Here is a 22,113-nt window from a genome sequence, read left to right as displayed (position 1 = left end):
ATCTCTGGTCTTTGGAAAGACCAGATGAGGTCAGAGGAGTTTGATAGTATTTACTGAGGATGGCCAGATAATGTTGCTATTTAAACTTAAAAAATAATGTGTACTGTATAGATGATCATGCAACAAAAGTCTTTCTCTGGTCTGCATCCCCTTAACAATTGTATGTATTGAGCTGTACTGTACTGTACCCATTCTGCAATCTGTTAATAAAGTCTTCAATCAATTGTAGCACCCTGAATATTCGACTATTATTCAGAAGTGCTGACTTGCCTTTTATCTCCCCTTTGTGCACAAAGACATATTAACTAGTTTCCATTGATATTCCCTCGAACAATGACGCGGGTTTCTCCTTCTCTCACCGAGAACTAATATGGATTATAAACAGTAAACTGGATCATATTCTATCCACCCAGTGCTTCCTGTGGGGCTAGTTGGCGGTACCAGCAGGGGGCGGCGGGGGCAGGCGGAGCGTACGAGAGAAGCAAGCAACGAGGAAGAGGGAATCACCTGGAGGTGAGGGGAACAGGAAGACCTCTTCGGCGTTGGATGTAGCCGTGAACGGTCGCAGCTACAACGGGAGGTGCTTTGGAATAGCCCCGTTAAAGAAGTGAAGCCAGAGAGCCCCGCCGGAGCGAGCGACGGGTGACGAGACATACTTGCTAGTGACGGGTTATCCTAGAAGTATCCGTGATAGCGTGTGAGTAAGAGAAACCGAACCCAAGGACTAACGTCTAAGCTTACGAGACTAACATCTAACGTTATCGGGTTATAGTAGTTACTGTGTGCGGTATATTAGCATGCCGCTAACGGCTCTGTCTGACTTGAGTAGACTACCGAGCGCGAGGCGCTGAAGAGACCGGTGGTGTAGCCAGCCACGTTGCGTTAACAGTATAACCGGCTAGCAGGAGGGCTGTCTGGGACCCACAGAGTAGCTTCAGTTAAGGTAGGGCTAGATTATTGTCGCGCGTCGACCCAGCACTGGCCGTCAACAACCTGTCTTCGCCGGCGTTCTGCATCGGCTCTGCACCGGCTGTCTTCAGCCCAGCACGGGAGTTCGTCCCGCCCAGCAGAGGTCGCCATCACCCAGCACGCGCTCTCAGCCCGCTACTGCTCCCTCTGCTCCAGCCCCGCTTGCTAGCGCCCGTGACGAGAGCGTTCGACGCCATCTTATCACCCGGACAGTGGTGGTGCGGCGAGGCCGCCATCTTGGTTGAGTACATTAGAGCTTTGGTGCTCGGGATCTTATTGCACAGTACACCGTGTGATGCGGCCTACGGGTGAAGCTAATGTTGCTAACTACAGTTCATAGGGGTACCCCATAAACATTACATGCCGGCATTAGTATAGGACTTTTGTTTTGGTAAAGTGGGCCCACCTTTTCATTTTTTTTGAGTGTGATAACGTGTTTGTTCTTTAATAATATTTTCCCATCTAATTAACAAAGGTTACAGACCTGTTGTATTATAAGTAAAGCCTTAGAGAGGTATTATCACTACCATATAATTAAAGCCTGAGAGAGGTATTATCCCTGGTACTAACCCAGACGTGGGTGATGAGTCAAGCACATTGCAGTATATTATATTTGGGGTCGGCCATACCTGGTGCTATACGGTGTGGGTGTATAATATAAGTGTCTACAAGGTATTGAGTTACAAATTGAGTAATAGTAGGACTTCATTCTATTTGACCCATTCCTATTAAATCTTTGTAACTGACCAGTATAAGTAACGATAAAGAATTAGATGGGAGTTCTGTGTGCGTGTCCATTCCTGAGCCTATTATCAACTCTTTTGGTGTGGGTAACGTTAATACAATTAACCCCTTCCTATCCAACTTTCCCCTTTTCATTATAAGGTTTCTAGTGGTCATCAAGGGAGGGTACTGCTTGCGGGAGGAACGAATCTATTTATGCATATCAGTCACTAGGTGTGGGAGGGTTAACGGAGGTATTCAGGGAAGTGAGAGCGAGTTGGGGAGTACTGCTGACCGCCCCGGAGTGGCGAGGAAGACCAGAGTACCAAACCAGGTTGGTAAATCCCGGGCCCCATTCACTCCCACTACCGGGCCCCAGTTTGACGCTCCAGGCCCAAAGACGAGGGTGCAGTCAGACGGAGCTCTACTGCGTCCAGCTACCTTGTGACTGCCAGCAACCGTTCCCACAAAGCAGGGATAATCCACCCTGCTACACAATCAATCAATCAATCAAACATACAAAAATTGTTATAGGAACGGTTTGGGAGACGGAGGTAGGGAAGGGGTTTAGTTTGTGTGGTGTGATAACAATGTTGAAATTGAGAAGTTTAGACGTTTAGTTTAGTTTTACAATAGAAATAAAAATTTAGTTATAATGAAAGTACCAAAAAAAGATACCGGTGGGTATCGGTTCAAATGTGAACTGTACCCAACCCTAGTCTACACCCTCCCCAGACCAACAGTAGGGCAGCGCAATGACCGCAACCGTGGTACACACTAAATTGAGGAGAAGAAATATAACAAAAATGTAGATGGCGAGTGAGTTCCCTGGCGTTGCCAAACCCCAAACCAGGTCTCCCGACACCAATACCACCTAATCATCCTTAACTGGCTGATATCAATGTTTGTCTCCCAAACCTTTCGGCCACCGTGTGTGGTTAGCTGTGTGGCAACTGTGGCTTGTGTTTTGCCAGTGCGAGGTCGAGTTATTCTCTACATTGTCAAAGCGCTTTGTGTCCTTTTTACGCTAAATAAACGCACTCGGTGTCACTCAGACTGATTTCACAATGGCGGTCCAACACTGGCAAGAAGGCTTGGCAGCAGAAAGGGAGTGCCTTCAGGCTGAAGGTACAGTATGTTTTGTAGTCATGAAGGTGCTCTGTCCCTGCTCAATAGGCCCTCTTGAATGACAGCACACTTTATTTATACATTTCCTTTCCATGTGTTGTTACGCTAAGGGCCTGATGCTTATATCAGCAGTGTAAAGCATGAGTTATCAATGAAACAACAATGTTTACACAAAGTCAAAACCGTGCTGAGGAAGCCGGCGACTGTGTTTCTCTACAAAACTGTTTTTTTGTGGGCGAAGTTTGTGCGCAATCCAGACTGCTATGTTAATGAATGGTATACATAGGCTGTAGTAACTAAACGTTAACAACATGTTAAGAGGATAACTCACACATGGGTCCTATCATTTTGCTATCGTTATCATTCGCTAAATCAAATCAAATCAAATCAAATTGATTTGTAAGGCCAGACAACACACGTTAATGTCCCCATGGGCCGGACATGTCTTCTTTAAACAAGTCAAGAAGAAACATAACAATAAGTCAAGAACAAAACAAGAACACCATAAGGTCCAACCAATTTAAAATAAATGCAAAATAAATGAATGAATGCAAACACTCCCAGACATACCCCATGCGAAGGTAAGGGAAAACTCACTAAAACCTAACAATAGGAAGAAATGCACCACAGGCAGTGTGGAGGAGAGAAACCTTAGAAGGGCCATTCAATGGTCGTATCTATGGGCAGTATTAGAAAGGATGGGGTTAGGAAAAGGATTCATTGATATGATTAAAGTATTATACAAAGACCCATCGGCCATGATTACAACAGGTATAATCACCTCCGGAACATTTCCGGTATCACGCTCTTCTAGACAGGGTTGCCCTCTTAGTCCCGGACTATTCGATTTATCACTAGAACCTTTAGCACATTATATAAGACAATCCCAACTCATAGAACCAATCGTAATCAAGGGCACACAACACAAAATGTGTCTATATGCGGACGACGTAATACTGTTCATGCAAAACCCTAACACCGCAATGCCTCATCTTCTCAAGTTGATTAATGACTTTGGCGACCTATCGGGATTTAAAATAAACTGGCCAAAGTCGGCTTTCCTTCCACTGAACGCCCCTGCAAAGAATACAAGTCTTCCAGAAGAAATACCAATGGTTAAACACTTTAGATGCTTGGGAGTTGAAGTATTCCCTACCATAAGCCAAACGGTGAAACACAATTACATAGAAATCCAAAATAAAATAAAATATGACCTTGACAGGTGGTCAAAACTTAAAAACTCAGTACAGGCACGGGTTTCAATAGTTAAGATGGATGTCTTACCTAGAATCAACTTCATCAGCTCAATGCTTCCGTTACCCCCTCCAGATGGTTACTGGAAAAAATTACACTCTTCCAAATATAATTTTATTTGGAATAACAAACCACCACGTATAAAAAGATCCACCGCACAGAGAAACAAAGCCGACGGAGGGATGGCAATTCCAAATTTTTTCCACTATTTTAAGGCGTACACTTTAAGACCACTGACAACCTGGTTTGAACCCCAAGCATCAGTATCCTGGAGAAATTTAGAAGTAAATATAGTAGCACCACAGAGACTGCAGGACATAGTATACACCAAAATATCAATTAAGCAATGCAAACTGAAATTTGGCCCCATAATTACACATGCGATCCGGATATGGCGTGAAACACAAAAAAAATATTCTAACCCACATAAATGGCATAATCATACTCCCTTATTCAATAACAATGCACTCCTGATTAGAAAACGACCTATAAGATTCCCTAGATGGGAAAAGCAAGGCATACATACATTAGGAGATGTTTTCAACAAACAGGGTATTTGTAGCTATGATGAAATAGAAAAAAAATTTAATCTCACCGGTTCCACCGGCACAGACGTTCCAGCGCCTTATGGACTCTGTGCTACGAGACTTGGATTTTATTTTTGTATACTTGGATGATATCCTCATAGCCAGCGCCTCTAAGGCTGAGCACATGTCCCACCTCCGGATGCTTTTTGAGCGGCTAAATGAGCATGGACTGATAATCAACCCGGCCAAATACCAGTTTGGGCGGTCGACCATTGACTTCCTGGGGCACAGAGTCACTAAGGAGGGAGCGGTCCCTCTTCCCATGAAGGTGGAAACTGTGATGAATTTTCCCCGGCCGCCCACGGTTAGGTCACTGCAGGAGTTTCTCGGAATGATAAACTTTTATCACCGCTTTATTCCCCAGGCGGCTCGGATTATGCAGCTTTTGTATGAGGCCCTTAGGGGTAAAGCGCCAAAACATGCTGTCGACTGGTCTGCAGAGAGAGACAAAACTTTTCTGGATGCCAAGGCTGCCCTAGCCAACGCCACCATGCTGGCACATCCTTCCTTTAAGGCCCCGATCTCCATCACCACCGACACCTCAGATTTTGCCGTGGGCGCAGTGTTTGAACAGTGGGTAGGCGGGGCTTGGCAGCCGCTCGCTTTTTTCAGCCGCCAGTTAAGCCCCAGCGAGCGGAGGTATAGCACCTTCGATTGGGAGCTCCTCTGCGACAGCTCTCATGTGTCTCAGAGTTCACTACTGACATTCAACATGTGGCAGGTAAAGCAAACCTTGTCGCAGACTGCCTCTCCCGGGCTGTAGCGGGCGCCATCCACTTGGAGTTGGATTACACCGGTATGGCGGCGGACCAGGCTACCGACCCTGAAGTGCGAGATTTCAGGTCAGCCACCTCAAGCCTGCGGTTAGAGGATGTGGTTTTTGACAGCGCTGGCACCACACTCCTGTGTGATGTCTTTATGGGACAGCCCCGCCCCATCGTTCCTACAGGATGGAGGCGGCGTGTTTATGACGCTGTTCACGGCCTCTCCCACCCGGGAAAGAAACCTACGCAGAGACTATTGTCCCAAGTTTGTCTGGCCTGGGCTTAGGAAAGATGTGAGAGACTGGGCTGACTCCTGTTTGGAGTGCCAGCGTGCTAAAGTGTACCGTCACACCAAGGCCCCCTTGCAGCACTTCCCTGTACCTGAAAGGAGGTTCGACCACATGAATGTTGACCTAGTGGGCCCCCTGCCCCCCTCACACGGCTTCAGTTACCTCTTTACTATGGTAGACAGGACTACCCGTTGGCCAGAGGCAGTTCCACTGTCAGCCACGACGTCCGCCGAGGTGGCCAGGGCCTTTATTGGAACCTGGGTCGCCCGGTTTGGCACTCCAGCCGACCTCTCTTCAGACCGGGGCCCACAGTTCACGTCCGAGCTCTGGAACACGGTCGCCAAGAGCCTGGGCGTGAAGCTACACCGGACTACGTCATACCACCCGCAGGCCAATGGGTTATGCGATCACTTTCACCGCTCAATGAAAACAGCACTTTGGGCCAGCCTTACGGACAGCGGCTGGGTCGACCGGTCCCGTGGGTCATGCTTGGTCTCAGGATGGCCCCCAAGATAGACCTTCAGACCTCCTCGGCCGAGCTGGTTTACGGTCAGCCTCTGCGGGTGCCAGAGAGTTCCCATGTTTGTAGTGGGCTATTGTAGGATTAGGGAGTGGCCATATACAGGAGGGTGTAATGATAACCTGCACGGTTAAGTCCTATCGGCGTGGGAATATTGTGTAGCCTACTAGCTATGTGAGGGCTGTGTGTATGTGTGTGTGTGGGTCATGAGCAGATAACAGGGACTCTTAAAGTTATCCGTAAAACGTACAACCACTAGACTGCTTACGCAAGTATTTTAGGAGAGGGGAAAAATTAAACAACAGAAAACAACCTTTACAGGTGGAAATCTCAAAGTGAGTAATTAAGAAAATAGTCCCAAAAAACAGGACTACTCTCAATAAAGAGGTATAGTATAAAAGTAAATAGGCCAAAAGGACACCTCCTAATAAAAGGAGTTTATATTGGAAAAAGTTAAACAATAAACCTCCACTAGAGGAGTTTATGTGTAGAATCACGTGAGTAGCCTAAAATAAGAATGACTACCATAAAGCTCAATTCTGAATCAGAAATCAGACTACACTTCAATATAATGAACGTGACCAAAAGGACAGCCAACACTAGGAAATGAAAAAGCAGTTGACACTGCGATCTCCAAACTTAAATAGACTCCACATGGCCATAGGCACAGCTGCACTGCATCAGCTGTAATCAAGCCCACACACCTGCCGACCCATGAGGCAATTAACCACAGGGAACAGGGATTGACAGCTATCCCTCACAGAGAGGTGAAATAAAGCAAAAATAGACAGCTGTCCCTCACAGAAAGGTGAAATAAGGCAAAAACCATGACAGGACCCCCCCTCTAGGGGGCGGCTCCAGACGGACCCTCCGAGACACGTCTCCGAAACTCCCGAACAAGCTCAGGGTCCAAGATGTCCCTGGCCGGAACCCATGTGCGTTCCTCTGGCCCATAACCCTGCCAGTCCACCAGGTACTGTATACCCCTACCAACCCGCCTACTGGACAGGATACGCCGAACAGTATACACAGGTTGGCCATCAACGAATCGAGGGGGAGGTGGAGGTCTCTCTGCAGGAACCAACCTGCTCCTCCGAACCGGCTTAAGGTGGGATACGTGAAATGTAGGGTGTACCCTCATTGACGAGGGTAACGCATCGTGACTGGGTTTATCTTGCGAACAATAGTGAAAGGGCCCACAAAACGGGGAGCGAGTTTGCGCGACTCCACCCGTAATGGAAGGTCGCGTGTGGAAAGCCACACCTGTTGGCCCACACGGTAGGAAGGCGCAGGGCGACGGTGTACATCCGCCAACCGCTTGTGCCGGGTCGCAGCACGCACAAGAGCCAAACGCACCCTCTTCCATGTTGCCCGAGACCGACGGATAAACGCCTCGGCAGATGGCACCCCCACGTCCCTCTCCTGTTCAGGAAACAGTGGAGGCTGATACCCAAACTGAACCTCAAATGGGGAGAGACCAGTGGATGCATTGCACAATGAATTATGTGCATATTCTGCCCATGCCAGTTGGTGACTCCAAGTGGTCGGATTGGAGGAGGCCAAGCAGCGAAGCGTACTCTCCATAGACTGGTTGGTGCGCTCTGTTTGCCCATTGCTCTCCGGGTGGAACCCTGATGACAGGCTAACCGTCGCACCCAGTATAGCACAGAATGCCTTCCAAAACCGAGCAGTAAACTGGGGTCCACGGTTCGACACCACGTCCTGGCAGATGCCATGAATTCGGAAGACATGGTCAACCACCAGTTGAGCGGTCTCCTGAGCAGATGGCAGCTTGACCAGCGGAATGAAGTGAGCTACTTTGGAGAACCTATCCACCACCACCATGATGACGCTGTGACCACCAGAAGGAGGCAGACCAGTCACAAAATCCATGGCGATGTGGCTCCACGGACGACTAGGAATGGGCAAAGGATGAAGCAGCCCTGGTGGTGACTGTTGAGAAACTTTGTTCCGTGCACAAACGGGGCAGGCTGCCACAAATTCCCGAATGTCCTTCATCATACCAGGCCACCAGAACCTTCTGGCCAAGAAGTCACGAGTTCTGTGCACTCCGGGATGTCCTGTCAGCCGAGAGGAGTGGCCCCACTTCAACACCCGAGAACGAATGCTGTTTGGTACAAATAACCGACCCGGGGGCACCCCACCCGAATCTGGTTCCAAACGTTGTGCCCTCCGCACAGCAGAGTCAATGCTCCATGTCACAGGAGCTAGGATCTGTCCTGCAGGAACAATGGGCTCAGGAGGACGGTCCTCTTCTGATCCATCATATAACCGGGAAAGAGCATCCGGCTTGATATTTTTAGACCCGGGACGGTATGTCAGGAGGAAATTAAACCGAGAGAAAAACAGTGACCAGCGAGCCTGTCGCGAGTTTCTCCTCTGAGCACCCTGGATATATTCCAAATTTGTATGGTCTGTCCAGACTGTGAATGGGTGTTCAGCTCCCTCTAGCCAATGGCGCCACTCCTCCAATGCCAACTTGACTGCCAACAGCTCTCTGTCCCCAACATCATAGTTTCTTTCAGCCGGCGAGAGCCCACGTGAATAGTATGCACATGGGTGTACCTTACCGTCGGACGATGAGCGTTGAGACAGAATAGATCCGACTCCAAGCTCAGAAGCATCCACCTCGACGATAAATGGCAGGGATGGGTTAGGAGTAATGAGGATAGGCTCAGAACTGAACCTTCTCCTAAGCTCAATGAACGCTGCCTCAGCCTTGGGAGTCCACTGGAAATGGGAAGGTGCTGTTTTCCTGGTGAGTGCAGTGATAGGTGCTACCACTGAACTGAAATTACAAATAAAACGACGGGTAGAAGTTTGCAAATCCTAGGAATCGTTGCACCTGCTTGACCGAGACGGGTGTAGGCCAGTCTGTCACTGCTGACACCTTCTTGGGGTCCATTTGAATCCTCCCCTCAGATACAATGAATCCCAGAAAGGACACAGAGCGGACATGGAAGGCACACTTCTCAGCCTTCACAAACAACCGTGCATCCAAAAGGCACCTCAAGACCTGCCTGACATGTTTGACATGGTCAGAAATGGACTTGGAGAATATCAGAATGTCATCTAAGTAGACGAAAACAAACTTCTCCAACATCTCCCTGAGCACGTCATTGATTAACGCCTGAAAAACTGAAGGGGCATTAGTAAGACCAAATGGCATCACCAGGTATTCGTAGTGACCATTATGAGTGTTGAACGCGGTCTTCCACTCATCCCCTTGGCGTCTGCGCACCAGATTGTAGGCATTGCGGAGATCAAGTTTGGTAAAAATGGATGCCCCCTGGAGGCGTTCGAAGGCCGAGTTCATCAGGGGAAGGGGATACCGGTTTTTTACTGTAATGCTGTTCAGACCTCTGTAGTCGATGCAGGGTCTCAGTCCTCCATCCTTTTTTCCCACGAAAAATAATCCAGCACCCGCAGGTGAAGTGGAAGGTCTAATAAAACCGGTAGCCACAGCCTCCTTGATGTAGGTGTTCATAGCTGCGCTTTCGGGGACCGACAACGAGTACAAGGAACCACAAGGGGGAATAGAGCCCAGCTGCAATTCGATGGCGCAATCATAAGGTCGGTGCGGTGGCAGGATGCTAACCCTTTGTTTGCTAAACACCTCACTGAGGTCAGCATAGACAGTGGGAACTCCCTCTGGTAACGGGTGTGACTCCACGCTCATGATGTTGGTGCTCTCCATGAGGGGGTCAACTGTACAGGTAAGCGAGGAGAAGTCCTCACACAGAGCCTCTAAACTGTCTAAACTGTCCTCCGCCAGAACCTCCTCACCGAGGGAGTCCCATTCAAACTGTGGATCCCATTCCAAACTCCCATCCTGATCGACAGATGGCTGGGAGTGCAATGGTTGAGAGAGTGGGCTCTGGAAACCAAGACCGCCCACTGCTTCAACAGGATCACAACCGCTCTCACTAAACTGATCATAACTCATGGGTAACGGAGGAATTTGGAAACAACGTGACGGCATTGGGAGCCCCAATGCATTACAGTGTCCCTCTCCTCACCCCAATTTATCTGTGGCTTGTGTTTACTAAGCCAAGAATGACCCAGCACAATGGGATACGTGGGGGAATCCACCAAAAAGAATCGAATGCGCTCAGAATGGTTCCCATAAGCAACCCGCATAGATAAATAATTGGTTATTTTGGTGACACTGCCTGTACCCAATGGCCGTCCATCAAGCGCCGTGACACTACAGGGCTTATGGAGGGAATGTACAGGTATTTTAGAGTCCTTAGCCCATCTGGAATCGATTAAACTGTCCACTGCCCGTGAGTCTAAAAAGGCGTCAACCTTAACAGACTGCCTATTCCAGCCTAAAACCACAGGCAAAAAGGTTCGAAAGGGGGTGATGTGATGTCTCACTAGTGTCTCTCGGCCCACTAGCGAGACTGACTGTTTCCCTTCAGTTTCAGACACTCCACCCTCGTGTGACCTTTTCTCCTGCAGTACCGGCACCAGTCCACATGAGAACCAATCTGCCTGGAGTCACGCACAGAAGTGCTGTCCACCTGCATAGGTTCAGACGAGCTGGCCACTGAAGGTTGTGGAGGAAAGGACGAAAAGTTGACCCCGCCTCTCACGCTCACGGTCTCTGATCCGGTAGTGACCAGTGTGTCAAAAGTGTCTGGAGATCCCACAACCGCCAAAGCATCTTTAACCTGATTAGATAACGCGTTGGTGAACAAAGTGATGAGTGGTCCCTCAGGCCAGCCTGTAGCCCCAGCCAGTGTCCTGAAAGCGATGGAAAACTCAGCTACACTACTGGCGCCCTGGCACATGCGCGTCAGCTTCATGGCGACCTCTTTATCGTAGAGTTCATGATCAAAAACAATCTCCATCTCATTCATGAGTCCCTGTTAAAACTGGAGCCTGAGCCCGTATGTGTGGAACAGCCCAATCGAGGGCAGGTCCCTCCAACAGGGATAGAATTAGGGCAACACGTGAATCCTCAGACTGAAAACTAGAAGGCTGGGCTCTGTACACTATTTGGCATTGTGCCAGAAAACCACGGCATTTACCTGACTTCCCATTAAAGCGTGAGGGGAGCTGGACTTTAGCCTCACAAGGTAATGACCGGGGGCCTGTGAGTAGTGCTTGAGAGACATTAGGTGGGCTCTGGTGAGGGGGAGGTAATTGTGCATTGGCTATGCGGTCAGCCAAATCACGCATGGAACTATCCATCTTGCGCAATCCTTCATACATCTCCCCATGCTGTTGCACCATGAGAGCTTGTTGTTGTTGTAATTGTATGATAGCTTCCTCATGTGAAAGCAATCCTTGACGCTGCGTAGCTAGTGCTTGTTCGAGACCTGTGTTATCTGCTGACCCAGTCATGGCTTTTTCATTCTGTGAGGACTGTGTGTATGTGTGTGTGTGGGTCATGAGCAGATAACAGGGACTCTTAAAGTTATCCGTAAAACGGACAACCACTAGACTGCTTACGCAGGTATTTTAGGAGAGGGGAAAAATTAAACAACAGAAAACAACCTTTACAGGTGGAAATCTCAAAGTGAGTAATTAAGAAAATAAATCAAGTCCCAAAAAACAGGACTACTCTCAATAAAGAGGTATAGTATAAAAGTAAATAAGCCAAAAGGACACCTCCTAATAAAAGGAGTTTATATTGGAAAAAGTAAAACAATAAACCTCCACTAAAGGAGTTTATGTGTAGAATCACGTGAGTAGCCTAAAATAAGAATGACTACCATAAAGCTCAATTCTGAATCAGAAATCAGACTACACTTCAATATAATGAACGTGACCAAAAGGACAGCCAACACTAGGAAATGAAAAAGCAGTTGACACTGCAATCTCCAAACTTAAATAGACTCCACATGGCCATAGGCACAGCTGCACTGCATCAGCTGTAATCAAGCCCACACACCTGCCAACCCATGAGGCAATTAACCACAGGGAACAGGGATTGACAGCTATCCCTCACAGAGAGGTGAAATAAAGCAAAAATAGACAGCTGTCCCTCACAGAAAGGTGAAATAAGGCAAAAACCATATAATAATAATAATACAGGACCTCTTTAGGGGGGTCTTTATTCGGCATGCAACGAACTGGACATGCAATTGGAGCGGCACACACACACCGGGATACACACACACACACACATGCATTGTCTTTCCTCAGTCGCCGATGCGATTGAGTCTCTGCGCTTGACCCATCCCGTCGTCCTTTCCCCCATGGGCAGCCGGGAGCAGATAGGGCGTCAACGTGAGCCGCGCCCCGGGGACCAATCCAAGTGCTCCTGTCCGTCTTCGTCAAGGACACCACAGCGTTAGCGATCTGTTGTTGTGCATGTTTTTCCATTGGGTTTATCTTATCGGGGGGGAAACCCTGGCGAGCACGTGGAGAACGTGCAAACTCCACACAGAAAGGCCTGGGAGATACCCCACCTGGGTACCTGGCATCATGGAAACCTGGTCCCCAAGCGGGAATCGAACCCTGGACCTTCTTGCTGTGAGGCGACAGTGTTAACCACTACACCACCGTGCCGCTGTGGTGACAGATGTATACATCAGTGGACCAATTGCATGCTTTTGCAGAGGACAAGAAGCCTTCAGTCGACTCCTTCAGACATTAAGCACCACCCACAGCCCAAATGGAATAATAAAAAGAAATTAAAAATTAAAAAGAAATGTTAAAAATATAAAAAGTCGACCAATAGTCGAGTCATTCTACAGAAATGCACACTTTTCTGTCCCCAGCCTTTGCAGAAAGCATACACTTTAAACAGACTTTGTAGTCACATTTAATTGATATATTTGAATAATGTAAAATGTTCTTTGAACAATTATACCTATTTGAGGCAAGAATTGGGCAATATTTGTTTTTAATCAATTATATGAAATTCCAAGTACAAGAAAAGTGCTTGTCCCCAATGTCATGTATTGAGGTTTAGGGGCATATTTAAAGTTTACAAATATATTTCTCTCCCATTTTAAATGCAAGAATGTATACACCACTATCACATGTATGAAGTCGCTAACATAAAAAAACTAAATACCAACTAAATATTATAAATAATATAATGGAAATAGCTGTCCCCTGGTGTCATGTCACTGGTGTTACCGCTTAAAAAAAATCCCTATTCTGAAAAAATCCAAAGACTTGTGACATCACTTCCTACTTCCTACATCCTACTTCCTGAAGAACTGTGAATAAAGGTAAATTGTCAGTCTGCTGTCTTTTTTCAAATGTTGGAAATGTTCTCATTTATCTCATAATTTCATACAAGACATTTAGCTGGTCACTGGTATGGCCTATTTTTTAAGAAGATATCAATACTCAATAATCAATACAAATTGATTAAATTACATATTTTAATGAGTTTAGCATGATTAGCAACATGTGGTTTGAGGTACTGTAGCTGCCATTTTGTAAAATACAGATTTCATGAAAATGGTCACTGGTGTTACCATCACTGGTGTTACTGCTCTTAATTAACACCAGTGACGACCAGTAACACCAGTGACTATCTTGTGTAAATAAGCTTTAGTAAAAGCTTTTAAAGAAGTTGTTATGCATACAATATAACTCATTAGTACCCATTTCATGATCACAACTAAATATAAATATAAATTATATAAATAAATATATATATAATATATATATAAAATAAATATATAAACATATATAAATATATAAATAACTAAAGTTATTTGACTTAATGTCAGTGATAATATTTGGTTTTGTACTAAATACACCATTTTCTATCTCAAATAAGTAATTGATATTGAATAAAACAATCATTAGTGTTTTTTGTGTCACTGGTGTTTTATTGTGTCACTGGTGTTACTGTATTTTTTTGGGTCATATGAAATCAAACGTGTCACATTTGACTTGTAAATGATTTTATATCAATTTACCTTTGCTTCATTCAAGAGTTAGGATGTTAAGGACACTATCATTAAATTTGTATGACTGTCCTTCAAATATTATTATTATAGCAAAGATATGATGGTGTTAAGCAAACGTCACACAATCACACTTTTCACAAACCTGATTAAAATAAATAAATACATAATCTCCAAATTGTTTGCATTATCATTATCCTACTGTGCCTCTGACTATAATGTGCAGAATAGATTGTGAAAAAACATTTCTAAAAATACTTTAATATTGTTGAAGGCATGAGGTAACACCAGTGACAAAGATGGCACAAGCATTATTTAAGTCAACGTAAATATATATATTTTTAATCATTAAGCTCTCATTTATGTGGATTCATGAAGTCAAAGGGTTAACCAATATTGTAACTTAAGTTTAAATGTTGGAAAATTAACTACATTTTAAGACCTGTTGCTATTCCAAAAGTGGGCGTTTCTGTAGAATGACTCAGTCGACTAACGGCAAATGTTGGCCAATCATAGTCAACCATCCAAATCCTTAGTCGGGGACAGCCCTAGTACAGTGTATGGTGGTTGGAGGCAGTATAGGAGTTCAGAGTTTATACAGTATTACAATATATTTCAGTAACATTTCCTCCTCCTGGTTACTGTTTCCAGGACGAGTGTATCTTTCCCAGATCTCCTCTCTGCTCAAGCTTCTAACAGAGCTGCTCAGGAAAGAGGAGAAGGACTCTGTGACCAGAGAGAGCGTTCTGGTAGCCCTGCAGAAACTCAGCCTCGGGTACACTTTACATCTATCTACTGTGGTGTATTTATTTGATTGTTTTCCAGAATAGGCCACAGGGCTTTCCACAGGGTCTTCAGACAAGATGGTGCTGAGTCACAACTAGTGGGTGGTCTGGAGGGGGGCTGTGCCCCCCGTCCGGCAGGCAAAAACATTTGCAGTAAAGAAAGCCATTTGCTGTAATTTCCTGCAACTTATATAATAAAAAAATAAGAAAAGTTCCAAAAAAGTTATTTATTTAAGTACAGTGTATAAGGTATAAGCTGGCCCCAAGCTTTCACTGCAATTTTTTTTTAAATATTATATATTTATTTATTGTTAAACCTTTGTTAAATTGTGCCGCTGGCGTGTTGTCATAGTGGTGCTGCGCCCCTATACCATTGTTTAGGGAAAGCCCTGTGTCGCATTTGTGTTGCAGTTGTGCCGCATTGAGTTTGTTACCATAGGAAATTGCTAAGATCTTTGCCATCATTATGATTCCATTTGATGTCATATAGACCGCAGACGTGACATCCATTTGGCCCCGCCCCCTGGTTCAAAAGTTCCTACACTTTACTATGGAGAGTGTATGATATTTTGCAGTAAACAGCAATCCTCTTGAAGAATCATCAGCATTAATGAGTGTACTTATAACTATTTGATGAGACAAAAGAAAATGTAGTTTTACATGAAGGACACAAGAATAGATTAGTTGATCTACAAACTACAACCTGCAGCCTTGTCGTAATGTCATATACATAAGTACCTACCCAGCCGCCATGCTAACCGTCTGCTGGAGGCTGGCACAGTGTTCTCTAAAAGTCTTTCGTGGCTGAAAATAAGCTAACCTAGCTAGTGGTTAGTTGTTTATACTTGAAGGTGACTGGTGACTCCTTGGGGTATATAACTTCCTCATTTCAGTCTCAAGTTAATATATGATTAACCTTATCGGCAGAAGTTGTATTTGTTTACAACATATTAAGAAATAGTTACCGTGAAGTAGTAAGGTACAGTGAAATTTGTGGCTGGGTAGGCAGAGTGAAGTATATTAATTGTTGATCACTGGCTCGGTGGGGTAGTGGCATTGTCGCCTCACAGCTAGAAGGTCCTGGGTTCGATTCCCGCTTGGGGACCAGGTCGCCGTGTTGCCAGGTACCCAGGTGGGGGACCTCCCAGGCCTTTCTGTGTGGAGTTTGCATGTTCTCCCCGTGCTCGCAAGGGTTTCCCCTCCCAATAAGATAAACCCAATGGAAAAACATGGCGAAGACGGACAGGAGCACTTGGATTGGTCCCTGGGCACGGCCCACGCCGCAGCCCATGTATGCTCCCGGGTGCCCCTGGCATTATGTCTTCACAGAAAAGTCACACTAATGCTTAGATCAACATCAACCTTTGTGTGCTTTCATATCCGTTGACCCCTCAGCGCCTGCCATTGTGTCTTGATAGGCGGAGTCAGCAGACGGCCATGATAGCGGATGATCTGATTGTCTGGCTGGTGGATGAGCTGCAGGACTCTGATAGTCTGAGTGACTACATGCTGGAGTATTCTGTGGCATTGCTCATGAACTTGTGTTTGCGCACAAAAGGTACACTCTTACTACACAAGGTCATCCTTCTTTAACCGGTTATTAACAGTTAACTGATGAGCTTAAATTCCGCAGTGAACCAATGGAATTAATGTTATTTTTATCAGTAGTTTAAGACTGTCCCTAATGTATCACTTGCCTGGCTTCGCATGCTCGGCAGTCTTTATGAATGAATCCGTTGTTCAACCTGTTTTCAAAACAAATCACTCACACTAGAAAAAATTCCTCTTTTTAAACATACCACAGAGCAGTTCATTGCGCATAGTTTTTGTTCTTTAAGTTTAGAACAACATCGTTTACGGAGAATCATACCTGTGTCCCTGCCAAAAAGGATAGCTAGCAAAAAGCGAGGCTAGCTTGCAGCCGGATAGCTTTCTACTGAACGCACAGTACAGGAAATTGGTATCTATCTTCGGAGACGATTTCCCATAATGTTGCCGTGTTCCTTTTAATACCAGTGAAGAGAGTAGAGCGCTCTTTGTATTGTCAATAATATGATTGTCAGTGTGTGATGGCTGCCTTGTCGCAGGAAAGAGGAAGTGTGCGGAGAGCGCCGGTTCTGACCGACCTCCTGGGACACAAGAACCACGTGGTAATGCACACACACACACACACACACACACACACACACACACACACACACACACACACACACACACACACACACACACACACACACACACACACACACACACACACACACACACACACACACACACACACACACACATATACACACATATACACATACACACTAAATACGCCAAGCACAATCTCAGCTGGCTTGTCTCCACTGGCTGTATGTCCCATGTTACCCTCAATGGATTAGAGCTGGGCGGTTCCTGATTCATCCGCGTTAAAGATCCAAATCTTTGTACTGAATCAGGAATCACGAGTCTGAGGTCTCCATTAACCGCACTGGCCCGAAATCGGGCCGTCATGCACGCACATTGCGGCACTTTGCGAGCGTCTACCGGCTCAGGCCTGCATTTTCCACCGAACATATAATATACTCTTCGAAACATCTATTTGCGCCGTTCGAACGCCACCTCACTCGACCAATTCCGTGTCTCGGTTCTCGAGTTACATGACGATATGTCAGGCAAGTGTCTTTTTACAGGCCGCGCGTCAAATGCCCACGTCGGACAGTATACACTCGAGAACTGACCAATCACAGCTGATGGCAAAAAAGATTGGTCAGCGTTGTAGCCAACGAGTGTCCCCTTCCAACGTTACCCCACGTGGGGGGTGCGAATATAGGAAGTAGGTGAAAGTTGACGAGCGAACACGAGTTGTGACTCAGACCTCAGAACGCACGGAGGTGGATGGCAGAAAAGGATTTTGGGAACAAATTATTTGGTGTTGATTTACGAAAACCTCTCAAACACAAATAACGGATTTTTATCAAATTTGGACCTGTACTACATAAGATTTCAGGCTATGGAACCGCAGTATTTTCCAGCTCATACTGCTATACTGGAATAATGGAATGTGGAATCTTGCAACCACTAAAGAAAAATGTGAGTACACGAGTTCAAGTTCAACTCAAGTTCAAACCTCTGTTATGTCTGTAGAGCATTGTGTTAGTCCGATACACAAGCTTGATACGTGACGGCCTCCGTACTACTCTGACGTCACTCAGAAAGTAAACACCGGTCAGGATAGCAGCAATACGACTAGGCTGTATCATGTCATCCCCTGTAAGCTATCTATATTAAATCACCATCTATGCTCACCTGCCTACCTCTCGTCTTTTCTACATGGTGTCAGACGTTGTGGACACAGTCGTCAACCCGCGTCCGAAAGTGAAAAGTGAAGGTTTAGGAGGTAGCCTATAACTAGGCTATATAACGCACGAGAGGCTCCCGCCAACCGGAGACTCACATTCAGCATGGCGGAAGGATTCCGCAAACCAGGTCCACTCGTGTTTGACAGCCACGTTGCGGAGAACTGGAGAATATTCTAGCAAGAGTATGATATATTCATTGCTGCCGCACTCTATGACAAGCCGCCTCGCTCTCAAGACTTCATCTTGCTAAACCTGGCTGGCTCGGAAGCCATAGAGTGGGAACGGGCGTTCGTATATGCAGCAGCCGTGCGCGATGGAGAAGAGGGGGAGGAACAAGAAATAGTCCCCGCACAATCAAGAGAAGACCCGGAGTGCCTGAAAAGGAAATTCCGTGAGTTATGTAATCCACAAACAAACGTCACAATGGAAAGGCACAAGTTTAATACAAGGAGCCAGAAACAAGATGAGACAATTGAAGCCTATGTCAGCGATTTAAAAATCAAAGCAAAGAGCTGTCAATTTGGACATTTGCGCAAAGAGCTAATCAAAGATAGACTTGTGTGTGGCATAATGAATGATGGCATGAGAAAGCTACTACTCCGTGACAGCAAACTAACTTTAACCAAAGCAGTTGAGATATGTCAGATCCACGAAATGACAGAACAACACACTAGGACACTGGCTGCACCAAAGCAAAGCACAACCAACGTAGATAGCCTACGGCACAGAATGAAAGAACGTGTTTACAAGAAAAAGCCAAATACAGAGCATTCAACTCGGTCCATAGCCAGCTGCAGCAACTGTGGAGGCAGCCACGAGGCCAGACGAGAAAGGTGCCCTGCATTCGGCAAACAGTGTCATGGATGTGAGAAAATGAATCATTTCAAGCAGTACTGCAAATCCACTCCAGGAAGTCACAGAGACAATCAACAACACCAATACAGAAAAAAGCACGCTGTGAACCAGATTGACAGAACAGTATCGTCAGGCAACAGCGACGATTCGTTCTACTGTGATGGGGTCACAGTAGCGACGAACACAGTCAATACTGTGGGATCACCAGCGACACAAAAGAGTGAAATATTCTGCAGAGTCCAGGTCCACGGAATCCCCGTCGAGCTCAAAGTGGACACCGGAGCCAAGTGCAACGTGATATCTCGCAAAACGTTCAACCAAGTGAAATACAAAGAGAGAGTGGATCGTTCCAGAACAGCGAGGCTGATTGCTTACAGAGGACATTAAATATACACCTTGGGGACAGCAACCCTAGCATGCTACATAACAGACAAGTCCCACTCCCTACAGTTCCACGTGGTGCAACCAGACGTTCAGACGCTGCTGGGTTTACAAGACAGCCTTAGCATGGGACTGGTCACACTCAGCAAGGAGATACACCAGCTACATCTGACAGACGAGGAAAGTTTTTCACACAAGATGTTTTCGGACTATTCAGACCTCTTCAAAGACGAGGTGGGTAGGCTCCCCTACACCTACTCCATGAAAATCGACCGAGAGGCCACACCTGTCGTCAGGCCAGCACGCCGGATCCCAGTCGCTATGCGAGAGAAGGTCAAGATGGAACTGGACAGAATGGCAAGCACAGGCATCATAACCCCAGTCACAGAACCCACTGAGTGGGTATCTTCTATGGTAGCAACCCACAAGAAGAACTCAGATGACATACGCCTCTGCATTGATCCACGAGACCTAAACAAGGCGCTCAAACGCCCACATCACCCAATGCGCACCGTGGAGGAAGTAGCAGCACATTATGCCAAACTCAACCGTGTTCTCAACACTGGATGCCAAGAGGTCCTTTTGGCAAATACCACTGGATCACAAATCATCGCTACTGACCACATTCAGCTCGCCATTCGGACGATTCCGTTTCCTCAGAATGCCCTTTGGCATAAGCAGCGCCAGTGAAGTCTTCCAACACACAATGGAGCAAATCTTCGCAGGATACCCCTGTGCAGTGATAGTCGATGACATCATCGTTGGAGGAAGCAGCGAGAAAGAGCATGACGAATATCTCAGGAAAGTCCTCGACAGAGCATGTGAAGTCAACTTACGGCTCAACTCCAAGAAATGCAGTTTCAGACTGAAGGAAGTCGGCTACGTTGGACACCTGTTCACAAGTCAGGGTCTAAAGCCAGACCCATCAAAGACGCAAGCGATCAGCGAACTGCCTGCACCAGAAGATGTAACGGCTCTGCAGCGGTTCCTCGTCATGGTAAACTACTTGGCCAGGTTCGTCCCAAACTTCAGTGAAATCTCAGCCCCCTTGCGACACCTAACGCACCATGCCACGGAATGGTGTTGGTACAAGCAGCACCAAGATGCATTTGATGCGCTGAAACAGTGTCTCTCAAACCCACCCACGCTGATCTACTACGACGTCCGCAAGCCTGTCACACTCACGTGCGACGCTTCCCAGTATGGCCTAGGCGCGGCATGTCTACAGGACGGTGTCCCAGTCGCTTATGCATCCCGCACCTTGACGGAGACGGAAAGGCGATACACGCAGATTGAGAAGGAGCTTCTCGCAGTGGTGTTCGCGTGCTCCAAATTCAACGACTACATATACGGAAAGCACATCCAAATTGAAACGGATCATCAACCGCTGGTCACCATCCTGTCAAAGCCCCTACACACGGCTCCAGCCAGACTGCAGCGTATGATGCTTAGACTCCAAAGGTACGATTTCGAGCTGAGGTACTAGAAGGGAAAGGACATGTATCTTGCGGACACGTTGTCACATGCTCCCAGACAAACCACAGACCGGCTTAGTGGTGAAAAGACAGACTTTGAGGTCATGACAGTGAGACACATTTCCTCATCACGCCTGAACGAGCTCAAGGAACACACAGAAAGGGACCCAACCCTGCAGAAAATATGCAACATCATCAACCACGGATGGCCTGCGAGGGAGTCGACGCTGCCGGCAGGGGCTCGCCAATACTTTGCATTCAGAGATGAGCTCACAATCGACAATGGCGTCATCATGAAGGGTTCAAGAGCCGTCATTCCCAAATCGCTGCAAATGGACTACATCACGATCCTGCACAGAGGCCACCCTGGCACAAAGTCAACCAAGCGCAGGGCGAGGGACATTGTGTTTTGGCCTGCCATGGCAAAGGATATCGAGGAGAAAACGGCATCATGCCACGTCTGCAACAGCACAAAACAACACCAACAAAGGGAGCCACTCAAGCTGCATCCCATTCCAGACTTACCGTGGTCAACCGACCGACCGACATCTTCGAGTGGAATGGACGTCACCACCTGGTGCTGGTCGACTCATACTCAGGTTGGTTCGAGGTGGACCTGCTGCGTGACATCACATCCAACACAGTGATAACAAAACTGAAAAGACACTTCGCTGTGCATGGAGCCCCACACAAAGTAATATCGGACAACGGGGCCCTCGGCCTGGGACTTCGACCATGTGACCAGTAGCCTGGAGTTCCCGCAGGCGAATGGACTAGCGGAGAGAGCTGTGCGCAGCGCGAAGCAACTCATGGAGAGGTCCAGATGGGACAGAACAGCCGTCTTCCTAAATCTGCTCAACCTCCGTAACGTTCCACGTGACCAGTCACTTGGGTCACCGGCTGAGCGGCTTATGTCAAGACAGACACGTACCACCCTACCCATCTGCAAGACACTACTGGTTCCTAAGGCAAAGGACAACAAGATTATCAAAGCACAGCTCGAGAAGAAACGCAGCATTCAGAAGTCGTGCTATGACAGATCAAGCAGGCCCCTCCAGCCACTGGCCCAGGGACATGTAGTGAGGTTACAGACTCCACATGGATTCGACCGGATGGGCACAATCAAGAGCA

The 22,113-nt window shown here is 46.8% G+C and overlaps 1 protein-coding gene across 1 annotated transcript in view; it reads left to right on the top strand.

Moving 5' to 3' along the window:
• LOC311225845 (lisH domain-containing protein ARMC9-like) overlaps positions 1–22,113 on the top strand; it is a gene marked incomplete at both ends in the record, with an annotated part of 110,099 nt that overhangs the window by 71,133 nt on the left and 16,853 nt on the right. The window contains 8 exon segments of the mRNA XM_084311238.1: positions 2,748–2,820; positions 5,353–5,503; positions 5,589–5,802; positions 9,957–9,972; positions 14,791–14,914; positions 16,343–16,482; positions 17,012–17,036; positions 17,038–17,074. Of these exon segments, the coding sequence (XP_084167364.1) occupies positions 2,748–2,820; positions 5,353–5,503; positions 5,589–5,802; positions 9,957–9,972; positions 14,791–14,914; positions 16,343–16,482; positions 17,012–17,036; positions 17,038–17,074 (780 nt within the window).

This window comes from Notolepis coatsorum (genome assembly GCF_963971535.1).
Source record: "Notolepis coatsorum genome assembly, chromosome: 3".
NCBI lineage: Eukaryota > Metazoa > Chordata > Actinopteri > Aulopiformes > Paralepididae > Notolepis > Notolepis coatsorum.
The sequence above is the reverse complement of the archived record's forward strand: the minus strand, read 5'-3'. Positions and strand labels throughout refer to the sequence as shown.